Source organism: Convolutriloba macropyga, chromosome 7 (assembly GCF_964194025.1).
Source record: "Convolutriloba macropyga chromosome 7, txConMacr16.3, whole genome shotgun sequence".
Classification (NCBI taxonomy): Eukaryota; Metazoa; Xenacoelomorpha; order Acoela; family Convolutidae; genus Convolutriloba; species Convolutriloba macropyga.
This window is the reverse complement of record NC_134474.1, coordinates 809,043-836,957: the sequence shown is the minus strand read 5'-3', so window position 1 is coordinate 836,957 and position 27,915 is coordinate 809,043. Positions and strand designations below refer to the sequence as shown.

Sequence of the window (27,915 nt, the reverse complement as noted above, 5' to 3'; positions counted from 1 at the left end):
GTAACTAGATTGTAAAACAAAAAGAATTTTTGGTATAGCTTGCATAGGAAAAAAGTTAGTTTTTCGTACGGAAATTTGCGGTTATTTCAAATATTTAATTTTCAAATATAGTATTTTTCATCGGGCCAAGGAGTTGTCCAAATCGAACCAAACTCGGCACCGAGTATCCCATGGGTAACAAGATCGTAAAACAAAAAGAATTTTTGGTATAGCTTGCCTAGGAAAAAAGTTAGTTTTTCGTACGGAAATTTGCTATTATTTCAAATAAATAATTTTAAAAACAGGTCTTTTTTATCGGGTCAAGGAGTTGTCCAAACCAAACCAAACTCGGTATCGAGTATCCCATGAGTAACTAGATTGTAAAACAAAAAGAATTTTTGGTATAGCTTGCCTAGGAAAAAAGTTAGGTTCTCATACGGAAATTTGCGATATTTGCGAATAACGAATTTTAAAAATAGGTCTTTTTTATCGGGTCAAGAAGTTATCGAAACCAAACCAAACTCGGTATCGAGTATCCCATGGGTAACTAGATTGTAAAACAAAAAGAATTTTTGGTATAGCTTGCCTAGGAAAAAAGTTAGTTTTTCGTACGGAAATTTGCTATTATTTCAAATAAATAATTTTAAAAACAGGTCTTTTTTATCGGGTCAAGGAGTTGTCCAAACCAAACCAAACTCGGCATCGAGTATCCCATGAGTAACTAGATTGTAAAACAAAAAGAATTTTTGGTAGAGCTTGCCTAGGAAAAAAATTAGTTTTTCGTACGGAAATTTGCGGTTATTTCAAATATTTAATTTTTAAATATAGTGTTTTTTTTCATCGAACCAAGGAGTTGTCCAAATCGAACCAAACTCGGTATCGAGTATCCCATGGGTAACTAGATCGTAAAACAAAAAGAATTTTTGGTATAGCTTGCCTAGGAAAAAAGTTAGGTTTGCATTCGGAAATTTCCTATTATTTCCGAACAATTTTGAATAAGTATATTTAAAAATAGGTCTTTTTGATCGGGTCAAGGAGTTGTCCAAACCAAACCAAACTCGGTATCGAGTATCCCATGGGTAACTAGATTGTAAAACAAAAAAATTTTTGGTATAGCTTGCCTAGGAAAAAAGTTAGTTTTTCGTACGGAAATTTGCGGTTATTTCAAATATTTAATTTTAAAAATAGGTCTTTTTGATCGGGTCAAGGAGTTGTCCAAACCAAACCAAACTCGGTATCGAGTATCCCATGGGTAACTAGATTGTAAAACAAAAAGAATTTTTGGTATAGCTTGCCTAGGAAAAAAGTTAGTTTTTCGTACGGAAATTTGCGGTTATTTCAAATATTTAATTTTTAAATATAGTATTTTTCATCGGGCTAAGGAGTTGTCCAAATCAAACCAAACTCGGTATCGAGTATCCCATGGGTAACTAGATCGTAAAACAAAAAGAATTTTTGGTATAGCTTGCCTAGGAAAAAAGTTAGTTTTTCGTACGGAAATTTGCTATTATTTCAAATAAATAATTTTAAAAATAGGTCTTTTTGATCGGGTCATGGAGTTGTCCAAACCAAACCAAACTCGGTATCGAGTATCCCATGGGTAACTAGATCGTAAAACAAAAATAATTTTTGGTATATCTTGCCTAGGAAAAAAGTTAGGTTCGCATTCGGAAATTTCCTATTATTTCCGAACAATTTTGAATAAGTATATTTAAAAATAGGTCTTTTTGATCGGGTCAAGGAGTTGTCCAAACCAAACCAAACTCGGTATCGAGTATCCCATGGGTAACTAGATTGTAAAACAAAAAAATTTTTGGTATAGCTTGCCTAGGAAAAAAGTTAGGTTCGCATTCGGAAATTTCGTATTATTTCCGAACAATTTTGAATAAGTATATTTAAAAATAGGTCTTTTTGATCGGGTCAAGGAGTTGTCCAAACCAAACCAAACTCGGTATCGAGAATCCCATGGTTAACTAGATTGTAAAACAAAAATAATTTTTGGTATAGCCTGCCTAGGAAAAAAGTTAGTTTTTCGTACGGAAATTTGCTATTATTTCAAATATTTAATTTTTAAATATAGTATTTTTCATCGGGTCAAGGAGTTGTCCAAATCGAACCAAACTCGGTATCGAGTATCCCATGGGTAACTAAATTGTAAAACAAAAATAATTTTTGGTATAGCTTGCCTAGGAAAAAAGTTAGTTTTTCGTACGGAAATTTGCTATTATTTCAAATATTTAATTTTTAAATATAGTATTTTTCATCGGGTCAAGGAGTTGTCCATATCAAACCAAACTCGGTATCGAGTATCCCATGGGTAACTAGATTGTAAAACAAAAAGAATTTTTGGTATAGCTTGCCTAGGAAAAAAGTTAGTTTTTCGTACGGAAATTTGCTATTATTTTAAATAAATAATTTTAAAAATAGGTCTTTTTGATCGGGTCAAGGAGTTGTCCAAACCAAACCAAACTCGGAATCGAGTATCCCATGGGTAACTAGATTGTAAAACAAAAAGAATTTTTGGTATAGCTTGCCTAGGAAAAAAAGTTAGGTTCTCATACGGAACTTTGCGATAATTGCGAATAACGAATTTTAAAAATAGGTCTTATTTATCGGGTCAAGAAGTTATCCAAACCAAACCAAACTCGGTATCGAGTATCCCATGGGTAACTAGATTGTAAAAAAAAAGGATTTTTGGTATAGCTTGCCTAGGAAAAAAGTTAGTTTTTCGTACGGAAATTTGCTATTATTTCAAATAAATAATTTTAAAAATAGGTCTTTTTGATCGGGTCAAGGAGTTGTCCAAACCAAACCAAACTCGGAATCGAGTATCCCATGGGTAACTAGATTGTAAAACAAAAAGAATTTTTGGTATAGCTTGCCTAGGAAAAAAGTAAGTTTTTCATACGGAAATTTGCTATTATTTCGAATAACTTGAAATTATTGAATTTTAAAAATAGGTCTTTTTTATCGGGTCAAGTAGTTGTCCAAACCAAACCAAACTCGGTATCGAGAATCCCATGGGTAACTAGATTGTAAAACAAAAAGAATTTTTGGTATAGCTTGACTAGGAAAAAAGTTAGGTTCGCATACGGAAATTTGCGATATTTCCGAATAACGAATTTTAAAAATAGGTCTTTTTTATCGGGTCAAGAAGTTATCCAAACCAAACCAAACTCGGTATCGAGTATCCATGGGTAACTAGATTGTAAAACAAAAAGAATTTTTGGTATACCTTGCCTAGGAAAAAACTAGTTTTTCGTACGGAAAATTGCTATTATTTCAAATAAATAATTTTAAAAATAGGTCTTTTTGATCGGGTCAAGAAGTTATCCAAATGAAACCAAACCCGGTTTGGAGTATCCCCTGTATAATTAAGGCATAAAACAAAAAGAATTTTCGGTATTGCTTGCCTAGAAAAAAAGTTAGATTCTCATACGGAAATTTGCGATTTTTGCGAATAGCGAATTTTAAAAACAGGTTTCTTTTTATCGGACTAAGGAGTTGTTCAAATTGAACAAAACTTGGTATGGGGTAACACCAATTTGTTTAGAGCATCAAACAGCAAGAAATATAGGGCGTGTTGTTTTATGCTTTACCAGTGGTGCTAGAGGGCGTGTTGTCTTCTTACACCATTGATTCTAAGTAAAGCTAAAAGTAATTTTGTAACTTGCTCTACCAATTTTGGCAGAGGGCGTGTTGTCTTCTTGCGTACTCATTCTAAGTAGAAAGAAAAGTTTAAGTGTTGTTTTGTGCGTTTCTAGCGGTGATAGAGGGCGTGTTGTCTTCTTACACCATTAATTCTAATTAAAACAAAATAATTCTGTCTGACTTGCCTTAACAATTTTGCCAGAGCGCGTGTTGTCTTCTTGCATACTGATTCTAAGTAGAAGTTAAAGTTTAAGGATTGTATTGTGCTGTACTAGTGGTGATAGAGGGCGTGTTGCCGTCTTACACCATTGATTCTAAGTAAAACTGAAAATAATTCCGTCTGATTTGCCTTACCAATTTTGCCAGAGGGCGCGTTGTCTTCTTGCATACTGATTCTAAGTAGAAAGAAAAGTTTAATGGTTGTGATGTGCGTTACTAGCGGTGATAGAGGGCGTGTTGTCTTCTTACAGCATCAATTCTAATTAAAACTAAAAATAATTCCGTCTCCCTTGCCTTACCAATTTTGCCAGAGGGCGTGTTGTCTTCTTGCATACTGATTCTAAGTAGGAAAATTTCTGCTTGTGTTACTTATGCTTCTGGAGGGCGTGTTATCTTAGAGCCGAAATGCAACTCAGTAATCAATGGTTAATCCTGTCAACCAATCAGGATGACCTCAGAATAATAACTGCCAGTGATAAAATCTGGGGGAATGCTACTGTAATTGAGAAACTGGTTTCAAAAGAAAACGACGTGAGACTTTTCTTCCCAGATGGTGTGGGGAAAGAATATGTTGTCCTCAAGCAAAGCCTCTTCAGTCTAAAAGACCTGGAGGAAAAATACAGAAAGGAACTCGGTATCCATCCCGTCGACCCAACTGCTTTCGAAAACGCATCATCGCAAGCACATGCTGTTTTTGATCAATCTACATTGTCTGAAACGCAACCTCCACTGCCTGTTGATCCAAATTCACCGATTCACAATCAACCCTCTTTTGCTGAGCCCACCGATGCCGTTCAGCATGTTAACGTTAGCTTTTTTAACTTGAATATAAGTCGAATGTTATGCTTGCTAAATTTCCGATAGTTTCAATTTTCCTGTTGTCTTAGAAGTATTGGCCTTGTTGCTGTACGCTTTTATCGGAAGTCCTATGCTTTCTGATGCACTTGCTGTGCTTTTAGTGTTGCAGTGAGCACAAGAGGTTGGCAAAAAGGTGTCAGAAAATTGAGGACCACATGCATGAGATGAGTGTCATTTACCAAGGTGCCATTAACGACTACCTCAAAAAAATGTCCAAAATGAAGAACGCATTAAGTGATCAAGTTAGTTCTCATTATTGTTCTCAATTTTTTTCAATGAAACTGTTTTTGCAACAATGATTTTAATTGGACGGAATATGTGCGTTATTGCTAACAGCTGTGTTTTTTCTTGAATGATAATTTTCATTTTTTATAGGTGAGTTCTGCAATTAAGCGGTTTGACCCCCTTCCCGAAAACTTAGAGCGACGCCTAGAAGCAACCGAATTCGTAGACGACACCGGGTTGATGTCACAAGTTGAGGTAAAACCCACTAAACAGTATGGATTAGATGGTCAAGACTTGGACTACGTTTACATTGGACACCTGCCAGATCAATACGGACTGGCTCTGCGACCATTCATTTTGGAAAAAATGGGCTCTCCCAAAATATGATTTTGCCTAGGAAGAAAAGTCAGAGACAAAGGGCACCAAACGATCTTGTGCTTAAGTTTCTCAGTGAGTTTTTATTTGTTTCAACGCGTAATCTAACATTTTGCTGTTCAATTAGGCTTCAAAAAAAGACTGTTTTATGCTCCAACACATAACGCAATTAGGTTCTCTCTCAATTTTTCCCTGATTCGGTTTTACAAAAGCTGGAGTTCTTTTTTGGCTCTTGGCATATGTTTGTTTATCGACTACACTATCCTAAAAAGCTGTTTTTGTTTACAAACAGGGTCGGTGCAGAAAAAATTCCCCAAAGAGAAATTTCCAACTGCTATGAAGCTTGCAATCACTGCAGCGAATAAAGCGGGACTCAATGCAAGGGCACGCATTAATGAGACAGGACAGTACAGTGAGGACGCAAAAGCTCGAAAGAGGGAACTGATGGCTCAAAAAAAGGCGACCGAAGGCGCTTCTCAAATCTAATTGCTGAGCACAATTGGTAGAGCTGGTGCTACAGTATTTTGTTTGTTTGACAAACAACTATGTATGTTCAGGATTTTGCTGTCCTTCGATTTTGAATCACTTCAACCCATTTCAGAAATTTTCTTTATTGCTAGATAAAAGGTGCTAGTTACATTGAGAGAAAATGCTTCAACTTAATTTGTGTGGAGTTTGCACTCGAGACTCAGATTTAGTGTAATTGTTAAACAATTTAGGTGCTTTATACCAATCTTTAAGTTTTTGATGAATTTTTTTAGTTTATAATTTTGTTAGTTTTTTTATTCACCGTTCTGTCTTGAAGATAGCATGTTTAAATTCACAACCTTGTCAACTGAATTTTACTAGAAAGTCAAAGTGTAGTGGAATGTTGGAGGAGTGAAAAGCTTTGTAAGTCGTTCGTAGCTTGTTCTCTGATGATCGCTAAGCAAAACGAAAAGTTTAGGGAGTTTTGTATGCGCTATCAGTGGTAATAGAAAGCGTGTTGTTTTCTTGCACGAATTTAAGTCGAAACAAAAATAAGGAGTTGTTTGCGTGAATAATGCTAGAGGGCGTGTTGTCTTCTTGCATTACAAATTCTAAGCCAAATCAATAGTTTAGTAAGTGTTGTTGTGTGTGTTACTAATTGAGCTAGAGGACGTGTTGTCTTCTTGCATTACAAATTCTAAGCCAAATCGATAATTTAGGGCGTGATCTTGTGTGTTACCAATGGAGCTAGAGGGCGTGTTGTCTTCGTGCTCTATGATTTCTAAGCAAAACGAAAAATTTAGGGAGTTTTGTATGCTCTATCAGTGGTTATAGAAAAGGTGTTGTCTTCTCGCATGAATTTTTGTCAAAACAAAATTAAGGAGTTGTGTGCGTTATTAGTGGTGCTAGAGGGCGTGTTGTCTTCTTGCACTACAAATTCTGAGCCTCATCAATTAATTAGGGTGTGATGTTGTCTGTGCTACTAGTGGTGCTAGAGGGCGTGCTGCCTTCTTGCATTACGAATTGTAAGCCAAATCAATAATTTATGACGTGTTGTTTTGTGTATTACTAATGGAGCTAGAGGGTGTGTTGTCTTCTTGCTCTATAATTTCAGAAATTTTCTTTATTGCTAGATAAAAGGTGCTAGTTAGATTGAGAGAAAATGCTTCAACTTAATTTGTGTGGAGTTTGCACTCGAGACTCAGATTTAGTGTAATTGTTAAACAATTTAGGTGCTTTATACCAATCTTTAAGTTTTTGATGAATTTTTTTAGTTTATAATTTTGTTAGTTTTTTATTCACCGTTCTGTCTTGAAGATAGCATGTTTAAATTCACAACCTTGTCAACTGAGTTTTACTAGAAAGTCAAAGTGTAGTGGAATGTTGGAGGAGTGAAAAGCTTTGTAAGTCGTTCTTAGCTTGTTCTCTGATGATCGCTAAGCAAAACGAAAAGTTTAGGGAGTTTTGTATGCGCTATCAGTGGTAATAGAAAGCGTGTTGTTTTCTTGCACGAATTTAAGTCGAAACAAAAATAAGGAGTTGTTTGCGTTACTAATGCTAGAGGGCGTGTTGTCTTCTTGCATTACAAATTCTAAGCCAAATCAATAGTTTAGTAAGTGTTGTTGTGTGTGTTACTAATTGAGCTAGAGGACGTGTTGTCTTCTTGCATTTCAAATTCTAAGCCAAATCGATAATTTAGGGCGTGATCTTGTGTGTTACCAATGGAGCTAGAGGGCGTGTTGTCTTCGTGCTCTATGATTTCTAAGCAAAACGAAAAATTTAGGGAGTTTTGTATGCTCTATCAGTGGTTATAGAAAAGGTGTTGTCTTCTCGCATGAATTTTTGTCAAAACAAAATTAAGGAGTTGTCTGCGTTATTAGTGGTGCTAGAGGGCGTGTTGTCTTCTTGCACTACAAATTCTGAGCCTCATCAATTAATTAGGGTGTGATGTTGTCTGTGCTACTAGTGGTGCTAGAGGGCGTGCTGCCTTCTTGCATTACGAATTGTAAGCCAAATCAATAATTTATGACGTGTTGTTTTGTGTATTACTAATGGAGCTAGAGGGTGTGTTGTCTTCTTGCTCTATAATTTCTAAGTAAAGTGAAAAGATCAGGAAGTTTTGTGTGCGCTATCAGTGGTATAAGAGGGCGTGTTGTCTTCTTGCACCAAATATAAGTCGAACCAAAATTTAGGGAGTTGTTTGCGTTACTAGGGGTGCTAGAGGGAGTGTTGTCTTCTTGCATTACAAATTCTAAGCGAAATCAATAGTTTAGTAAGTGTTGTTGTGTGTGTTACTAATTGAGCTAGAGGACGTGTTGTCTTCTTGCATTACAAATTCTAAGCCAAATCGATAATTTAGGGCGTGATCTTGTGTGTTACCAATGGAGCTAGAGGGCGTGTTGTCTTCGTGCTCTATGATTTCTAAGCAAAACAAAAAATTTAGGGAGTTTTGTATGCTCTATCAGTGGTTATAGAAAAGGTGTTGTCTTCTCGCATGAATTTTTGTCAAAACAAAATTAAGGAGTTGTCTGCGTTATTAGTGGTGCTAGAGGGCGTGTTGTCTTCTTGCACTACAAATTCTGAGCCTCATCAATTAATTAGGGTGTGATGTTGTCTGTGCTACTAGTGGTGCTAGAGGGCGTGCTGCCTTCTTGCATTACGAATTGTAAGCCAAATCAATAATTTATGACGTGTTGTTTTGTGTATTACTAATGGAGCTAGAGGGTGTGTTGTCTTCTTGCTCTATAATTTCTAAGTAAAGTGAAAAGATCAGGAAGTTTTGTGTGCGCTATCAGTGGTATAAGAGGGCGTGTTGTCTTCTTGCACCAAATATAAGTCGAACCAAAATTTAGGGAGTTGTTTGCGTTACTAGGGGTGCTAGAGGGAGTGTTGTCTTCTTGCATTACAAATTCTAAGCGAAATCAATAGTTTAGTAAGTGTTGTTGTGTGTGTTACTAATTGAGCTAGAGGACGTGTTGTCTTCTTGCATTACAAATTCTAAGCCAAATCGATAATTTAGGGCGTGATCTTGTGTGTTACCAATGGAGCTAGAGGGCGTGTTGTCTTCGTGCTCTATGATTTCTAAGCAAAACAAAAAATTTAGGGAGTTTTGTATGCTCTATCAGTGGTTATAGAAAAGGTGTTGTCTTCTCGCATGAATTTTTGTCAAAACAAAATTAAGGAGTTGTCTGCGTTATTAGTGGTGCTAGAGGGCGTGTTGTCTTCTTGCACTACAAATTCTGAGCCTCATCAATTAATTAGGGTGTGATGTTGTCTGTGCTACTAGTGGTGCTAGAGGGCGTGCTGCCTTCTTGCAATACGAATTGTAAGCCAAATAAATAATTTATGACGTGTTGTTTTGTGTATTACTAATGGAGCTAGAGGGTGTGTTGTCTTCTTGCTCTATAATTTCTAAGTAAAGTGAAAAGATCAGGAAGTTTTGTGTGCGCTATCAGTGGTATAAGAGGGCGTGTTGTCTTCTTGCACCAAATATAAGTCGAACCAAAATTTAGGGAGTTGTTTGCGTTACTAGGGGTGCTAGAGGGAGTGTTGTCTTCTTGCACTACTATTAGCATTCAATTGATCGTGGAAGTTGATTTGAGCTACTAGACATTTTTAAAAATCGGTATGAATTGAGTTGTTCAACGTCTAAATTGCTTGTAGATCTTTCTTGGTCCAAATAACTAAATGGCGTCACAGACTAGAACTGGTAGGAAAATTCAAGCTCCAGTTTACAGTTCTGGATCCGAAGATAATCCGACACGACAGCTTCGAAAAGCTAATATGGATACGGCCTTCTTATTTGTGGATGGAGATGAATACTTCACCCTAAAAGTCGAATCCAAATGCTGGCCGCGGGGTGTTACTTTAGACGAGAAGCTGTGTCTAGTTCCAAATTCGTTTGTTCGAATCTTTCGGAAAGAGGCTGAAGTTGACGTAAAGTTCCTTATGAAGGGAATTTTCGGAAAGCATGTCGCGAGAGAGGAAAAGATTGACGAAACTGAACCAGGTAAGAAGTGGCCCGTCTAGTGCAACGAAAAGGCGTTCCAATAGTCAATGCGACAGCGATTTTTCGAAGGACGATTATGATAGTCAAGCTGGCCCTCAGTCCACTCTGGTCAAAAAGTCTGGTGAGAAACAACGATGTTCTAGTCAAGTTTCTGCAGAAGAGCCAAGTGCTTCAGCCGCGCCTCCAAAAATTCCTCTTCTGATGCAGCCAGAAGAGCCAAGTGCTTCAGCCGAGCCTCCAGCAATTCCTCTTCTGATGCAGCCGCTAACTGATGAAATCGCAGAGGAGGACCCATGTATGTTACAAGAAGGCACTGATTGCGGCGGGGAAGAATTCAAATGTTTTCTTGATGGCCACGAAAAACGAGTCTCGAAAGCTAAAGAAGCCTCGGAGAAATTCAAAAAGTGTGCTGACAAAAAGAAGAAGAAAATTATTACAGACTTCGAAGAAAAGGTGAATTAGAATTAAATTTTTGTTTTTTTTTTGTTCCATATTCAATTGAATCTTGAATTTGGAGGTTTCTACTCATTTAGCTACGTGTTGATCATTGGAGGAAATTATTTATTGTTATTATCTGATCACGTAATTGTTTGAGAGTAGTTAGCTTGTACCAGACTTTTGCTTCATCTTAATTTTTTGGTTCAGATTGCCGAGTTAGATGAGGTCCATTTGCTGCAATCTGCTGGATTCGAAAGTGTCGATTTTGACGAAGAGCTTCTTAGGACAAATCCGATTACCCCTGTGTTGCACAAGGGAGTTGATCTAATGCACAAGCTAACGGCTGATGAGTATCCATCACGACTTGGACGAGCTCTAAGGAAAGAACTTTTTGGCGAGGACGGCCTTATCGATGAAATGATGGAAGCTGAAAATTCTCTAAATCGAAAGGAGGCGGATCCAGCTTTAACCCGCAAATTTTTTGGTAATTTGTAGTTTGTTGTTCATGTCTTTCCCCAGAGTGCTTTGACCACCTACTTTGAAGCTTTCAAGCATTTTTGCCTTATTTGTTTAAATTAATTTGAATTATGGGTTTCATTTTCGAAACATAAGAAATCAGATTATAGCGATTTATTCATTTTTCTGCTGTGTCACTTAGTTTTGGGTAAATTTTGTGGATCAACTCTAGTAGGAGATGTGTTGAAAAATCTTAACTTTCTTTTCTGTAAATAAATCTCATAATTTTATGGTAAAAAACTGTATGTTGCAGACGTTGTCCATCAAAAGTACCCGCGTACTCCAAGGCTGGCGTACAGAAAGGCCAGAGAAAGTGCGAATCAAGCTGGGAGAGAAAGGAAAAGCTTTCTAAACAGACAGGAAGATCCGAGCAGCGAAAGCGAGCAAGTTTAAAGAACCCAAAATCAGAACATTGGGATAATCCTTGGCAATACTTTGTTCTACGTAAACGACTGCAAAAAACCATTCTTCGTCGTTTCTTTTGTTTGTTTCGAAATGTAGTTTTATTTAGCCCAATTATGCAAATAGCTCTTTATTTTGTTTAAACTTTGCGGTGCCCGATTCAATGCCCTTACTTTAAAACTAAAGTTAACCCTTTGATGAAATAGATGTGATGATTTTTGTACGAAGTCATTAGGAGTAAGTTGTTTGTATAGGTCTATCTTGAATGAGTCCTGACGTTAGTGTATTTAAATTTACAACTTTGAAGTCTGAATTTTTAATAGAGTGCCAAAATGTGAAAGAGAATTTTTTATTAGTGAAAAGGATTGCAATGCGTTTTTAGCTTGATTTTGTACAATTCTTTCTACTTCTTCCAAGTAACATCAATAATTTAGGACGGGTTGTGTACGTTATTAATGGTGCTAGAGGGCGTGTTGTCTTCTTGCTTTAGTAATCTTAAGCAAAATAAAAAATAGTCGGTGATGTGCATAAATTATGGTGCTAGAGGGCGTGTTGTCTTCTTGCACTATAGTTTCTAAGCAAAACAAAGCTAGGGTGCGTTGTGTGCGTTATCAGTGGTAATAGAAAGCGCGTTTTGTTGCACGAATTGAAGTCGAAACCAAATTAAGGAGTTGTTTGCGTTACTAATGCTAGAGGGCGTGTTGTCTTCTTGCATTACAAATTCTAAGCCAAATCAATAGTTTAGTAAGTTTGTTGTGTGTGTTACTAATTGAGCTAGAAGGCGTGTTGTCTTCTTGCATTACAAATTCTAAGCCAAATCAATAATTTTGGACGTGTTGTGTGTGCTACTAGTGGTGCTAGAGGGCGTGTTGTCTTCTTGCACTACAAATTGTAAGCCAAATCAATAATTTAGGGCGGGTTATTGTGTGTTTTACTAATGGTGCTAGAGGGCGTGTTGTCTTCTTGCTCAATAATTTCTAAGTAAAGCGAAAAATTCAGGGAGTTTTGTGTGCGTTATCAGTGGTAATAGAGGGCGTGTTGTCTTCTTGCACCAAATTTAAGTCGAACCAAAATTTAAGGAATTGTTTGAGTTACTATTGGTGCTAGAGGGCGTGTTGTCTTCTTGCACTTCAATTTTTATGCCAAATCAATATTTCAAGGCGTCTTGTTTTGTGCGTTACTAAATGAGCTAGAGGGCGTGTTGTCTTCTTGCACTACTAATTTTAAGCAAAGTAAAAAAATAGTCGGTACTGTGTGCATAAATTATTGTGCTAGAGGGCGTGTTGTCTTCTTGATCTTCAATTTTTAAGCCAAATCAATATTTCAAGGCGTCTTGTTTTGTGCGTTACTAATTGAGCTAGAGGGCGTGTTGTCTTCTTGCACTACTAATTTTAGGCAAAGTAAAAAAATAGTCGGTACTGTGTGCATAAATTATTGTGCTAGAGGGCGTGTTGTCTTCTTGCACGAATTTTAAGAGAACCAAAATGTTGTGGTTTGTTGCTTGAACTTGTAAAAGAACAAGGGGGCGTGTTGTCTTCTTGCACTAAAAATTCTAAGCCAAATCAATAATTAAGGGCGTGTTCTTGTGTGTGTTAACAATGGAGCCAGAGGGCGTGTTGTCTTCTTGCTCTAACAGTTTTAATTGATTTTAAGGCTTTGTTGTTTGCGTTAGTACTAGTGGTGCTAGAGGGCGTGTTGTCTTGCTCTAACAATTTTAAGTAAATTTAGGGACTTATTGTTTGCGTTACTAGTGTTGCTAGAGGGCGTGTTGTCTTCTTGCACTACTAATTTTCCGCGAACTGAAATTTAGGGGACGTTTTGTGCTTTACTTATGGCGGTCTTTTTGGGTTGGTTGTCGACAGTCGACATGACGGAGATGCAAGAACTAGCTGTCAATCCGATGGTTCAAATTTTAATCACAATTGCTGAGGCACTGCCCGATCAGTTTCAGTGAGTTCACAGATGTATTGAAGTTTTGAATGGTGAAGTTTTGATGGTGGAAAATAGTTAAGGCAATGTTCTGTAGACATGTTTTATTGTTTGGAGCTTTTATTTCGAAATTAGTTGTTGCTTGTATTGAGTCAGTTAAAGCTATTGAAGATATTTAGTGTACAGAAGTGTCTGTAACTTTATTGAGTGTTTGAATTCAGATATTTTAAGCAGTACTTTTGGCAAAATTTTCCCTCTTGGCTAGGAAAATAGGTATTCTTGAACATAGCGAGCTTCATAGTCTTACATTGGTTCATGGCTATGTTTTCTAAGTAGCTGTTATCATCAAGTGACTTTTTCCTTCTTAAAAGTTCTGCGTTTTCTAAGTTGCTGCTTCGCCATTTTTTTGCTGAACATGGTAATGCAATTCAATTCATGAAACTAATTGAAGGGTGCCCAATTTAATGGCTATTTTGTAACTGATCTTGAGTGGTAGTTCCAAATAATCGCAGGTTTTCGAATTCGCCAACTCCATTCCCCAAATTTTGCGAAAACTAGCTGAATGTCTTGGACACTGAAGCAGGAGATTTTGAAAAAATTTTTCCAGGCGCTGATTTTGGCTTTAAAAACATCAACGTTAACCTAAATCTGCTAGATCATCAATGTTTTCTATCGTTCTTTTGAACATTATTTATTGTGCTTAGGTTTACCATGTTGAGGGCTATCTGGTTTTTTTAGAGTTGATCGGTTGAAAGTAAGAGCTGCCGGAGAACGCGGCCACTTAATAGTTTCGAAAAATTTGAAAGAATTTTATTTGCTGTGCTCTAAAGTTTGTTTGTTTCAGAATAATTGTTGTCTTGTTATGAACAACGCTGAGTATTTTGCCCAAGCTGAAGGCTTTTTGTCTTTACAATACCTATCTCGTTTTGAAAGGAGTCTTCATGTTTTTACCGAATTGTGGGCAAGAGATGTATTTCTAAGTGAATTACAAAATAATAGAAAACTCAAGAGCATCTATAATGATTTGGCAGCAGCATATGATTCCGCTTTTTTGGATGGTCTACAAATCGAGCCTGATAGCTATGGAGGATTTTGTCTCAGAAATAATTCAAAGCAGACAATAAAAGCAGACGAGATCCGTAGTGCAGTCGGTTTGCTGGTTAAAATTCCTCCTGGAAAAGATTATGGTGATTTTTCTATTATGGAGGGCGAAAAGCTGCTCGTTGGAGTTGCTCGTTGGGCAAATCATTCATGTAGACCGAACGTGGATTATTACATGAAAGGAGGATTCAGAGGCAGGCCCTGTATTAGGCTACGCGCATTAAGAGATATAAAGCCTGGGGATGAGCTTTGCGCTTATTATAATGATGATGTTTTCGGATTGGGAAACTGCGATTGCCTTTGCGAAAATAAAGACCTGCATGAGTCAAGAATTGAGTCATCTGAAATTCCGTCAAAGCGTAAACGTAGAACGATGCCGCAATTCAAATGCGTTAGCGATGAAAAACCTTCAGGCTTGCAAACACTTGTAAGTTTTTTCGACGAAACTTCCAACCTAAGTATTCAGTCTTTCGAAGAAAATAATGTTGATGCTCCTGAAAATGAGACATGGGACATAGAAGAAGATTTCCTGAGTGCTTTGAATAGTGATTTGAGTTCCGATGTTAGTGATGGTGAAACAATTTGCATCAATAACCTGCAGGAAATAGTTTCTTCTGACAGCGAGGACCACAACTATGATACTGATAATATTGGCGAGGAACTGGAAGAGCCCGAGTATAGCGAACTGTTTTCACTGGTGAAGGAGGACGCGCAAATCTCTGATGTGCTTCCAGTGAGTTCCGGAAATTTAGCGGCTTCTCTGTTATCAATTGTTGCAGAACACAATGGTTCTGATGAGCTTCTGGCTGCTTTGCTTAAAAGAGATCAATGCTTGTTCGGTAAAAAAACGGTTTCGCCCTGGTCCATGAAGTCTCAGCTCTTAAATGAAGTAACTCAATTCGAGCACTCTAAGCAAAGTTCTACACATGGAGAGCTCATTTTCCTGAAATTCAAGCCATTTTTGTTGAAAATTATTGAACAGAACCTTGCCCTGATGTTGGAATATGCTGAACAGCGAGCACCCGAATGTGATCTCTTAATTCCAAAACTCAAAGTGCAGGATAAAACAACCAAAATCAGTCTTATTCTGAATACTGACGGAGCTGTTGTATGCAAGTCACCCCCTCTATCAGCATGGCCAGTATTCATAGCAGTTGCTGATTTACCGCCCTTTGAGCGCCAGCGATTTCAAAACATATCAATGGCGGCTTTGTATGTTGGAACTGAACATCCAAATTTCAACGATGTTTTTGATTTTTTGCAAAAAGAGTTGAGCTCACCAGATACCTTTAACTTTCAAGGAAACTGCCTGACTGTAAATTACGCGCCTCTAATTTTGATAGCGGACCTGATTGGAAAGGCAAAGATCCTTAATATGAAACAATGTAATGGTTATTACGGATGTACAATGTGCACGCAAAGAGGATTTCATATTGATAGGGTTCATCGTTACTCTCATGACGAAGTTATCAATCTGAGGTCACTCAATTCGCATCTTGAAAACTTGAAGGCCCTTGAGAATGGAAGCCAAGAGCGCTTGAAAAAGAAGAATGGCCGCAAATCGGATTTTGAAATGGAAACTCAGGGTGTCAAGGGAAGAAGTTCCGTTTTTTCATTGATACCTCACCAGCCCTTGACATCTCCTATTGATGTAATGCACCAGCTTTTACTAGGTGTTTGTAAAGATCTTTTCCTCTACTATTACGAAAGATTGCGAAAAGAAAAAAAAACGGAACTGGACCTTATAGTTTCTAAAATACAAGCGCCAAAAGAAATCACTCGAAAAATACGGCCGTTGAAAGACATTGCAACCTTCAAAGCGAAAGAGTTCAAAGTGTATCTCTTGTATTTGGCGCCCATTGTGTTCCCTGACTTCTTTTGTGGTGAAAACCGAAACAGTGATATTGAGGACCTTAATAATCTTGTTTTCGCAGTTCGCTCACTGTATGAAAGTAACAACGAGGCAGATATGTGCGATACCCTTTTGAACGAGTTTTGCCTGAGCATGAGTGAAAAAACGAATCAATTCGAGTTGATAAACTTTCACCTACTAAGACATCTAGGATGGCAAGCTAAAAATATTGGACCACTGTTTGCTTCATCTGCTTCAATGTTTGAATCCGCAAACCATCGTGTTATTTGTCCACTAACTGGAACAGTTAATCATTGCCAGCTGTTAGTAACGCGATGTCTCCGGAACAAACTAATCAAAAAACTGAAGGTTGAAAATGACTGTCTGGCGACGTTTGTGCATTCTGATAAGAAAAAGTTTGACGAGACGTTCAGCATGAAAGAAACCGAAGCTTCGCGGTCATTTGCTTCCGTCAATCCAAATTGCCAAATCTTTGGTCGCTTGCACAAAAAGTTTTATTTTACGTCATCAGTTTACAGTAAGGCTAGAAAAGCAGATCAGTTTGTAGCCATCAAATTGGACGAAATTGTGATTGGAGAACTCCAGTTTTTTTTATGAGAATGACAACGGAAGAGCAATCTGTCTGAAAGTTTACAAAATTTTACGTCGACTCAGACTTTTAAAAGAAAGAGGTTCGCAAAGTAATACCATTTTTGGGTACATCGCTGAGGAAACTGAAAAACTTATTCATGTTCCGTTGTCCACCATCGCTTGCAAGCTTTTCCCGATAGAATTTCAAGAAACTCTTTATTTTGTTACAATGTTGCAACACTTTGAACATGACTAAACTTCCACCTTGTTGTAAACTCAAATTGAGATAGGAACTAGTGTATTTGTATCTTATTTGTCAAATTTTATGACTTAAAGTATTTAGTTGTTCTTCATTAAAACTTTGTCTCTCGGTTGTTTTTCTTCAAGTAATCAGAAAGAAATCTAGGGCGTGTTGTTTCATGCTTTACCAACGGTGCTAGAGGGCGTGTTGTCTTCTTACACCATTGATTCTAAGTAAAGCTAAAAGTAAGTTTGTTTCTTGCTCTACCAATTTTGGCAGAGGGCGTGTTGTCTTCTTGCGTACTCATTCTAAGTAGAAAGAAAAGTTTAAGTGTTGTTTTGTGCGTTGCTAGTGGTGATAGAGGGCGTGTTGTCTTCTTACACCATTAATTCTAATTAAAACAAAATAATTCTGTCTGACTTGCCTTAACAATTTTGCCAGAGCGCGTGTTGTCTTCTTGCATACTGATTCTAAGTAGAAGTTAAAGTTTAAGGATTTTATTGTGCTGTACTAGTGGTGATAGAGGGCGTGTTGCCTTCTTACACCATTGATTCTAAGTAAAACTGAAAATAATTCCGTCTGACTTGCCTTACCAATTTTGCCAGAGGGCGTGTTGTCTTCTTGCATACTGATTCTAAGTTGAAAGAAAAGTTTAATGGTTGTGATGTGCGTTACTAGTGGTGATAGAGGGCGTGTTGTCTTCTTACACCATCAATTCTAATTAAAACTAAAAATAGTTCCGTCTCCCTTGCCTTACCAATTTTGCCAGAGGGCGTGTTGTCTTCTTGCATACTGATTCTAAGTAGGAAAAGTTTAAGGATTGTATTGTGCTGTACTAGCGGTGATAGAGGGCGTGTTGTCTTCTTACACCATTGATTCTAAGTAAAACTGAAAATAATTCCGTCTGACTTGCCTTATCAATTTTACCAGAGGGCGTGTTGTCTTCTTGCATACTGATTCTAAGTAGAATGAAAAGTTTAATGGTTGTGATGTGCGGTACTAGCGGTGATAGAGGGCGTGTTGTCTTCTTATACCATCAATTCTAATTAAAACTAAAAATATATCCGTCTCTCTTGCCTTGGCGTGTTGTCTTCTTGTATAGGTTCGCATTCGGAAATGTGCGATATTTGCGAATAACTAATTTTAAAAATAGGTCTTTTTAAGCGGATCAAGGAGTTGTCCAAAGCAAACCAAACTCGGTATGGAGTATCAACAGTGTAATAAGAGCGTAAAACAAAAAGAGTTTTTGGTATAGTTTGGCTTGGAAAAAAGTTCGGATTTCGATCGGAAATATCGACTTATTCCCTTATTCTATTTTCAAAAATATAGAAATTTTATCGGGTCAAGGAGTTGTTCAATGTGAACCAAATTGATATCCCAGACTACCAGTACTATTTAGGTTGTAATGCCAAAAGAATGGTCCGTCTACTTTTTTGTGGAAAAAAAGTTCGTATTTTAATCGGAAATATCGACCTATTCGCTTATTATTAGCTTTTTCTATTTTCAAAAATATAGAAATTTTATCGGGTCAAGAGGTTGTCCAAACTAAACAAAACTCGGTATGGAGAATCCCCTGTGTGATTAGAGCGTAAAACAACAAGATTTTTTGGTAAAGCTTGCCTAGTAAAAAAGTTACGTTCGCATTCGGAAATTTGCGTTGTTTGCGAATAACTAATTTTAAAAATACGTCTTTTTAAGCGGATCAAGGAGTTGTCCAAACCAAACCGAACTCGGTATGGAGAATGCCCTGGGTAATTAAAGCGTAACACAGAAAGATTTTTGGTATAGCTTGCCTAGTAAAAAAGTTAGGTTCGCATTCGGAAATGTGCTATATTTGCGAATAACTAATTTTAAAATAGGTATTTTTTATCGGGTCAAGAAGTTATCCAAATGAAACCAAACCCGGTATGGAGTAGCCCCTGTATAATTAGAGCATAAAACAAGAAGAATTTTCGGTATTGCTTGCCTAGAAAAAAAGTTAGATTGTCATACGGAAATTTCCTATTATTTCCGAACAATTTTGATTAAGTATATTTAAAAATAGGTCTTTTTGATCGGGTCAAGGAATTGTCGAAACCAAACCAAACTCGGTATCGAGTATCCCATGGGTAATTAGATTGTAAAACAAAAAGAATTTTTGGTATAGCTTGCCTAGGAAAAAAGTTAGTTTTTCGTACGGAAATTTGCGTTTATTTCAAATAACTAATTTTAAAAATAGGTCTTTTTGATCGGGTCAAGGAGCTGTCCAAATCGAACCAAACTTGGTATCGAGTATCCCATGGGTAACTAGATTGTAAAACAAAAAGAATTTTTGGTATAGCTTGCCTAGGAAAAAAGTTAGTTTTTCGTACGGAAATTAGCTATTATTTCAAATAAATAATTTTAAAAATAGATCTTTTTTATCGGATCAAGAAGTTGTCCAAATTGAACCAAACTTGGTATCGAGTATCCCATGGGTAACTCAATGGTAAAACAAAAAGAATTTTTGGTATAGCTTGCCTAGGAAAAAAGTTAGTTTTTCGTACGGAAATTTGCTATTAGTTTAAATAAATAATTTTAAAAATAGGTCTTTTTGATCGGGTCAAGGAGTTGTCCAAACCAAACCAAACTCGGTATCGAGAATCCCATGGGTAACTAGATTGTAAAACAAAAAGAATTTTTGGTATAGCTTGCCTAGCAAAAAAGTTAGTTTTTCGTACGGAAATTTCCTATTATTTCCGAACAATTTTGAATAAGTATTTTTAAAAATAGGTCTTTTTCATCGGGTCAAGGAGTTATCGAAATCAAACCAAACTCGGCATGGAGTATCTACTAAGCAATGAGATTGTATTAAACCGGCAGTTTTTGCTTTGGGGTCAATACTTCAAAAAGTGGTAGAGTAGAAAAGTTAAGTTCGGAAACGCAAAAAATTCGTCTGTTTTTTATTTAAAATGTCTTGTTATTTCTCGACTATTGGGTCTAGGTGGTTCAAAGTGATATACCAAACGTGTGGCTGGCTAACGTTGGCCATGATGTAAAGAAATTCAAGATAAGTGATATATGAAGTAAAGTTTTGCAATTTCGTCAGATGTTTCTCTAAAGTCGTTTCGTATTTCAAAAATATAATGTGATCCTCTGGGTCAAGGAGTTGTCCAAATCGAACCAAACTTGGTATCGAGTATCCCATGGGTAACTAGATTGTAAAACAAAAAGAATTTTTGGTATAGCTTGCCTAGGAAAAAAGTTAGCTTTTCATACGGAAATTTCCTATCATTTCGAATAACTTGAAATTATTGAATTTTAAAAATAGGTCTTTTTCATCGGGTCAAGTAGTTATCCAAATCAAACCAAACTCGGCATGGAGTATCTACTAAGCAATTAGATTGTATTAAACCGGCGGTTTTTGCTTTGGGGTCAATACTTCAAAAAGTGGTAGAGTAGAAAAGTTAAGTTCGGAAACGCAAAAAATTCGTCTGTTTTTTATTTAAAATGTCTTGTTATTTCTCGACTATTGGGTCTAGGTGGTTCAAAGTGATATAACAAACGTGTGGCTGGCTAATGTTGGCCATGATGTAAAGAAATTCAAGATTAGTGATATATGAAGTAAAGTTTTGCAATTTCGTCAGATGTTTCTCTAAAGTCGTTTCGTATTTCAAAAATATAATGTGATCCTCTGGGTCAAGGAGTTGTCCAAATCGAACCAAACTCGGTATCGAGTATCCCATGGGTAACTAGATTGTAAAACAAAAAGAATTTTTGGTATAGCTTGACTAGGAAAAAAGTTAGTTTTTCGTACGGAAATTTGCTATTATTTCAAATAAATAATTTTAAAAATAGGTCTTTTTAATCGGGTCAAGGAGCTGTCCAAACCAAACCAAACTCGGTATCGAGTATCCCATGGGTAACTAGATTGTAAAACAAAAAGAATTTTTGGTATAGCTTGCCTAGGAAAAAAGTTAGCTTTTCATACGGAAATTTCCTGTTATTTCGAATAACTTGAAATTATTGAATTTTAAAAATAGGTCTTTTTCATCGGGTCAAGGAGTTGTCCAAATTGAACCAAACTTGGTATCGAGTATCCCATGGGTAACTAGATGGTAAAACAAAAAGAATTTTTGGTATAGCTTGCCTAGAAAAAAAGTTAGTTTTTCGTACGGAAATTTCCTATTATTTCAAATAAATAATTTTAAAAATAGATCTTTTTGATCGGGTCAAGGAGTTGTTCAAACCAAACCAAACTCGGTATCGAGTATCCCATGGGTAACTAGAGTGTAAAAAGAATTTTCTGTATAGCTTGGCTAGGAAAAAAATTGGGTTTTCATACGGAATTTTTGAATTTCTCGAAAAAGGAATTTTAAAAATAGGTCTTTTTTATCGGATCAAGAAGTTGTCCAAATTGAACCAAACTTGATATCGAGTATCCCATGGGTAACTAGATGGTAAAACAAAAAGAATTTTTGGTTAGCTTGCCTAGGAAAAAAGTTAGTTTTTCGTACGGAAATTTCCTATTATTTCAAATAAATAATTTTAAAAATAGGTCTTTTTGATCGGGTCAAGGAGTTGTCCAAACCAAACCAAACTCGGTATCGAGTATCCCATGGGTAACTAGAGTGTAAAACAAAAAGAATTTTTGGTATAGCTTGCCTAGGAAAAAAGTTAGTTTTTCGTACGGAAATTTGCTATTATTTCAAATAAATAATTTTAAAAATAGTCTTTTTGATCGGGTCAAGGAGTTGTGCAAACCAAACCAAATTCGGTATCGAGTATCCCATGGGTAACTAGATTGTAAAACAAAAAGAATTTTTGGTATAGCTTGCCTAGGAAAAAAGTTAGTTTTTCGTACGGAAATTTGCTATTATTTCGAATAAATAATTTTAACAATAGGTCTTTTTGATCGGGTCAAGGAGTTGTCCAAATCAAACCAAACTTGGTATGGAGAATCCACTGTCCAACTAGATTGTAATAAACTGGCAATTTTTGCTTTGGGGTCAATACTTGAAAAAGTGGTAGAGTAGATAAGTTAAGTTCGGAAACGCAAGAAATTCGTCTGTTTTTTATATAAAATGTCTTGTTATTTCTCGACTAATGGGTCTAGGCGGTTCAAAGTGATATAACAAAGGTGTGGCAAGCTTACTTTGGCTATGATGTAAAGAATTTCAAGATTAGTGATATATGAAGTCAAGTTTTGCAATTTCGTCAGATGTTTCTCTAAAGTCGTTTCGTATTTCAAAAATATAATGTGACCCTCTGGGTCAAGGAGTTGTTCAATGTTGCTCAGACTCTTTTCATAGTATCTACTATTCAATTAGATTGTAATAATCTTGCAATTTTTGCTTTGGGGTCAATACTTCAAAAGGTGGTAGAGTAGAAATGTTAAGTTCGGAAACGCAAAAAATTCGACTGTTTTTTATGTAAAATGTCTTGTTATTTCTCGACTATTGGGTCTAGGCGGTTCAAACTGATATGACAAACGTGTAGCAGGCTAACTTTGGCCATGATGTAAAGAATTTCAAGATTAGTGATATATGAAGTCAAGTTTTGCAATTTCGTCCAATGTTTCTCTAATGTCGTTTCGTATTTCAAAAATATGATGTGACCCTCTGGGTCAAGGAGTTGTTCAATGTTGCTCAGACTCTTTTCATAGTATCTACTATTCAATTAGATTGTAATAATTTTGCAATTTTTGCTTTGGGGTCAATACTTCAAAAAGTGGTAGAGTAGAAATGTTAAGTTCGGAAACGCAAAAATTTCGACTGTTTTTTATGTAAAATGTCTTGTTATTTCTCGACTATTGGGTCTAGGCGGTTCAAACTGATATAACAAACGTGTGGCAGGCTAACTTTGGCCATGATGTAAAGAATTTACATCATGGCCAAATCTTGCAAGTTTTGGGGGGAAATTTAAAAAAAAATGATTTTTTTGTTAAATGTCCCTCCCTTTTGTGCCCTTATAGGGACCTTCTCCCATGTGCTGTTTATTTATTTATTGTGCCTTGTTTCTTTGTGCTTTTGTTTAGATGTTTATAGAATCCTGGCCTATCCGGGATTCCTTTAGATTTTAAAAAGTGTCTTATAAGAGCCTCGGTTTTTTCTGGGGCTGCAAGAAAAATTCTGAATTTTTCTTGTGGTCTTGGACAGTAAAGAGAGCTCACGATATAAAGACACTCAAATCAGTTTATGAAAAGACTTATGATGGACCCATGAAAAGACCTTAGCTGGACTTTGTTGCTTATGAAAAGACTAAAAATGGACCCATGAAAAGACCTTAACTCGACCCATGAAAAGACCTTAACTCGACCCATGAAAAGACTTTAACTCAACTCTTATCTGTTATGAAAAGACTTTAGCTCGACCCATGAAAAGACCTTAACTAGACCCATGAAAAGACCTTAACTTGACCCATGAAAAGACCTTAACTCGACCCATGAAAAGACTTTAACTCGACTCTTATCTGTTATGAAAAGACTTTAGCTCGACCCATGAAAAGACCTTAACTCGACCCATGAAAAGACCTTAACTCGACCCATGAAAAGACTTTAACTCGACTCTTATCTGTTATGAAAAGACTTTAGCTCGACCCATGAAAAGACTGAAGCTGGACTTTTACTAGGAACCTCGACCGTGTAATTTTAGTCAATATTGCCCCCCCCCCCACTAGACTTTTAAAGTCTTTTCATGAGTCGAGGTCTAGACCTGGGATGAATAATGTGAAACTGTTAAAATCAGGCCAAAGGTGAACAAAGCTATCTGATTTCTCTGTCCGTCTTACTGTTGATATCCTGTCAACGCCTGACTCTCAAAAAGATACAAGGGTCCTATTCATTTTACAAACCCCACCCCAGATGAGACAGCTTAGTGGGGTTAAATCGCTCTGCCCCCTCATTACCGTTCCACACTAGGGTGAGTAGAACCTTGTGAGGCCTAGCTCGGAGGTATCTTTATTTAACCCCTCAATGAAAACTTTACAATTTGAAGAATGTTTTTGAATCTTTTCCGTTTGTGCCCCCCCCCCAGCTTAGTGGGCGCATATTATTTGCACCCCCCAGACGCACGTGATATTTTTACATGATGATTGATTATGTAATGGCACGTGTTCTGTAACTGGGGGGGGCATAACGTACAGGGGGGGCACAAACGGAAAAGATCCATGTTTTTTAATGGATGATAATACACTTAGTTAGAGGGGGTTATAACGAGCCAGGGTGAACTGTTGGGCCTCTTGCCCCCATTCCGCCCACAGCTGCCATCTGGTGGAAATAGGGACTCTGGCCCAACTGTATTCCATACATCAAGATTTGGGCAGCTAGAGCCGGGCTTATCTCATTGGAGGGTTGTTCCGGCGGACTTGGTCTGGCTTCCTTCCTTGACGATGCAGATCCGGCGCGGGAATCCATGTCAACGGAATCCAGAACATCGTCATTTCTGTCGTTAGCCAGGATTCCATCGTCATTATACAAATCAGGTTCTTCTTCATCGTCTTTTTCTTCACCCTCTGAAATTGTGTCTGCAGGAGAAGAAACTCCTTCGGGTCTGAGCACCTCATCGTCAGGTTTAGGACCCAGGGTACTGTCCGATATTTGAAGAGATTCCACTTCGCAGAAGGGATCTACTATCTGATAGACACGTATTGAAAGCATTAAATTATTGGATCTTTTCCGTTAGTGCCCCCACCCCCCAGCTTGCACCCCCCAGACGCACGTGTCATATTTTACATATTGATTTACTATGTAGTGGCACGTGCTCTGTAACTGGGGGGCGCATAACGTACTGAGGGGGGGGGGGGGGGGGGGGGGCACAAACGGAAAAGATCCTAATTATTTTACATTATAGAGCCCCTTCACAATTCGGAATTTTAATTCTCCCATTATAGCAACCCCCGCCCTTAGTTGTCAGATAATTATAACCCCCCGCCCCCTCAATCATGGTAATTATACCATAAGGGGGGCTATAATTTCGTGGGTGGGGGGTTATAATGGGAAAGATGCAATAGGGTTTGAATAGGGTTTGAACGTGTAGTCCACCACAATTAAGAAAAAAATCAAACAAAAAGGGGATCTATTCTGTTTTGCCTCCCCCCCCCCCCCCCCCCCCCAACTCAGTGGGCTTATATCTTTTACGACCCCCCCCGCCCACGGGCGCACGTGCTATTTTTTTACATAGTAACATGCTATATAACTGCATATAATATGTAACTAGGGGGCGTAAAAAACAATGGGGGGGGGTGTAGGGGGCCAAAACAGAATAGATCCAAAAATACTTTAAAATGTAATTTTCGAAAGCTTCCACTTTAATCTTTATCGGGTCACTACAGCACAAACGGTAAAGATACCACCGAGGTTACCATGTAAATAAATAGCACAAGTTCCTAGGGGCTTAAAAATTTTAAAATTATATGCATATGTGCCCGCTAAGCTCGGAGGGGGGGGGGGGCAGATTAGATTGGAGATTGATTGAGTCCTTGAGCCCTTACCAGACTATCCTCGTTATTCATCTCTTTTTTTGACGGATACCAAAATCAAAGATTGAAAACTGAATTTAAGCAGTAAGCTCAACTTGCTTCTATGATTTCACTTTGAGTAGCTTTGACTTTTGACAAAACAGAACAAACTGTAGAATGACTATAGTTACTCTTCTCTTTCTGCCACACTATTTAGACACGTGACTTTTGCTGACTCTGTAAAAATGACCCAAAATTAAACTGCCTGGAGATATGTTTCGTGCCTTCTGTATCTGATTTAAACTGGTAAAAGCCCCATTATAAATATGATAGCGGAAGAGATCCTGGGTCTTTCCCATTATAGCCCCCCCCCCCCCAGGATGAAGTGCACGACCCAAAACAGGTATGGGCCAGACGGACTTGGGTCGCGGACAGGGGGGTTCAGACAGAACAGACCCAAATTCAGGTATGGGCCAGGCAGAACAGACCTTGGTCACCCTGGGTCAGACCGAACAGACCCAAGGCCAACACTGGACCAGACGAAACCGACCCAAGACCTGGGCCAGAGGTGTAATATATTCATTTTACATTACCCTTTTGCTACAATATATTCATTTCATAAAAACTAATGTTTGCACTATTTAGTTTATCTAAGGAAGAACCAATTATGAAAGTATTGCCAAAGAAAACAAAACCCAACTGTTGACAACAAATTTAATTTAGTATATCATTTAGTGTATTTTTCTGACTCAATGGATGAGTTTTGACAGCTTTCCATAAGAGAATTCGTGGTCTCCAGTTTATCAAAAGGAGACCGAGGATTGGGTATGGACCAGACGAAACAGACCCTACGATTGGGAATGGGCCACAGCGAACAGACCGGTATGGCCCAGACGGGTATGGGCCAGACGAAGCAGACCGAAGATTGGATATGGACCAGACGAAACAGACCGATGTTTGGGTATTGACCAGACCGAAGATTGGGTATGGACCAGACGAAACAGACCGATGTTTGGGTATTGACCAGACCGAACATACCCAATTCAGGTATGGGCCAGACAGAACAGACCCAATTTCGGTATGGGCCAGACGGAGCGGCGCGACTGAAATTTGTCCAGACTACGAGCTCGGTCGCACCAGACCCCCCTGTCCGCGACCCAGGTCCGTCTGGCCCATACTTGTCTTGGGTCGCGGACTTCATCCTGGGTCATCTTTTTGGTCACATAACTTATAGCCCCCCAATCATGTCATTTATATCATAATGGGGGCTATAATGGAATTGGGGGGCTATAATGGAAGGACCCGAGATCCTTACACTAAAATCAAAATTATCCTGGATGGATTACCTTTCGCTAATATAGTTAACCATTTTAAACAATTTACGTTACCCAGGATGAGGTCTCAGACGGAAGTGACCTCTGAACCTCTGATTAGACAGAAGTGCAACGCACAATATGTGTTTCCAGACCAAAATTACAGGGTCTGAGATTTGGTTCGAGCGCTCAATAGTATGATCAGAGGTCAATTCGTTCTGTCCGTTTGTGCCCCCCCCCAAGTACGTTATGCTCCCCCCAGTTACAGAACACGTGCCATAACATAGTAAATCATTATGTAAATTATTGCACGTGCATCTGGGGGTTGCAAATAATATGCAGCCACAAAGCTGGGGGGGGGGCACTAACGGAAAAGATGCCGTTCTGGGGATGGTTTGATCAGAGTATACTTCCGGATGATAATGGTCTGATCAGAGGTCATTTCCGTCTGGATTGTTCTGATCAGAGGCGGATTCAAGCGCACATTAGTCTGAGCAGTGAAGATTTCGAGCGCAATTCGGTCTGGTCAGAGATCATTTTGAGCGCATTTATGGATCTTCTCTGTTTCGCCCCTCCCCCTTCCAGATTAGTGAGCATAAATCTTTTATGACCCCTAGGCGCACGTGTTACTTTCTTACATAGTAACGTGCTATATAACAACATATAATTTTTAACTGGAGTTCATAAAAATTAATGGGGGGGGGGGGGTGAGACAGAATAGATCCAAAATTTTTCCATGTTTGATTTTTTTGGGTCTTTCCCATTATAGCCCCCCCCCCCAGCTCAGTGGTCAGATAACCTATAGCCCCTCCCCCCCATCGTATTAAATATACCATAAAGGGGGGGTGGGCTACATTTTCATGGTGGGCTATAATGGGAATATAGACCCGATTTTTCTACTGATAGATGTTGGTTGGCTTTGCCAGGAGACAACAAAAAGCTGCATCCTGATCAGAGACATATAGAGCCTGGTGGCTCCGGTAAGAACCAAAGGGGGTCCAGCTGATAGCAATTCCTGGTCCCCTTAAAAGGAAATTTTGATTAATTGTAGACCATGGCTTTTTTCATGGAAAGCTGTCTAAGTTCGTTCATCCATAGAGTCAAAAATAAGCGCTAATGGTATAGCAAATAATTTCTTTCAACAGTTGGGTTTTTTTTTTTCATTAGCAAAGCTTATAGAATTGATTTTCCTTAGATGGATTTAATACTGCAAACTTCAATTTTATGAAAAAAAATTTTTATTGCAAAATTAATGAGATTCGTTCAGGATGAAAACCGTTCTCTGATCAGACTATTTGTTTCTGATCACAGGCGCAATTGAGTCTGATCAAAG

The 27,915-nt window shown here is 37.8% G+C and overlaps 1 protein-coding gene across 2 annotated transcripts in view; it reads right to left on the bottom strand.

Moving 5' to 3' along the window:
* LOC142342032 (uncharacterized) overlaps window positions 1-25,455 on the bottom strand; it is an 81,355-nt gene extending 55,900 nt beyond the window's left edge. Inside the window, exons 1-2 of one of the 2 annotated variants that reach the window (XM_075393200.1) lie at window positions 25,303-25,455; window positions 24,031-24,445 (exon numbers count right to left, since the gene is read on the bottom strand). In XM_075393200.1, coding sequence (XP_075249315.1) covers window positions 24,031-24,445; window positions 25,303-25,323 — 436 coding nt within the window. In that variant the 5' untranslated portion in view covers window positions 25,324-25,455. The remainder of the gene's footprint in view (window positions 1-24,030; window positions 24,446-25,302) is intronic. The other variant, XM_075393201.1, reaches the window with a different exon arrangement.
* Between the last annotated feature and the right edge of the window lie 2,460 nt (window positions 25,456-27,915).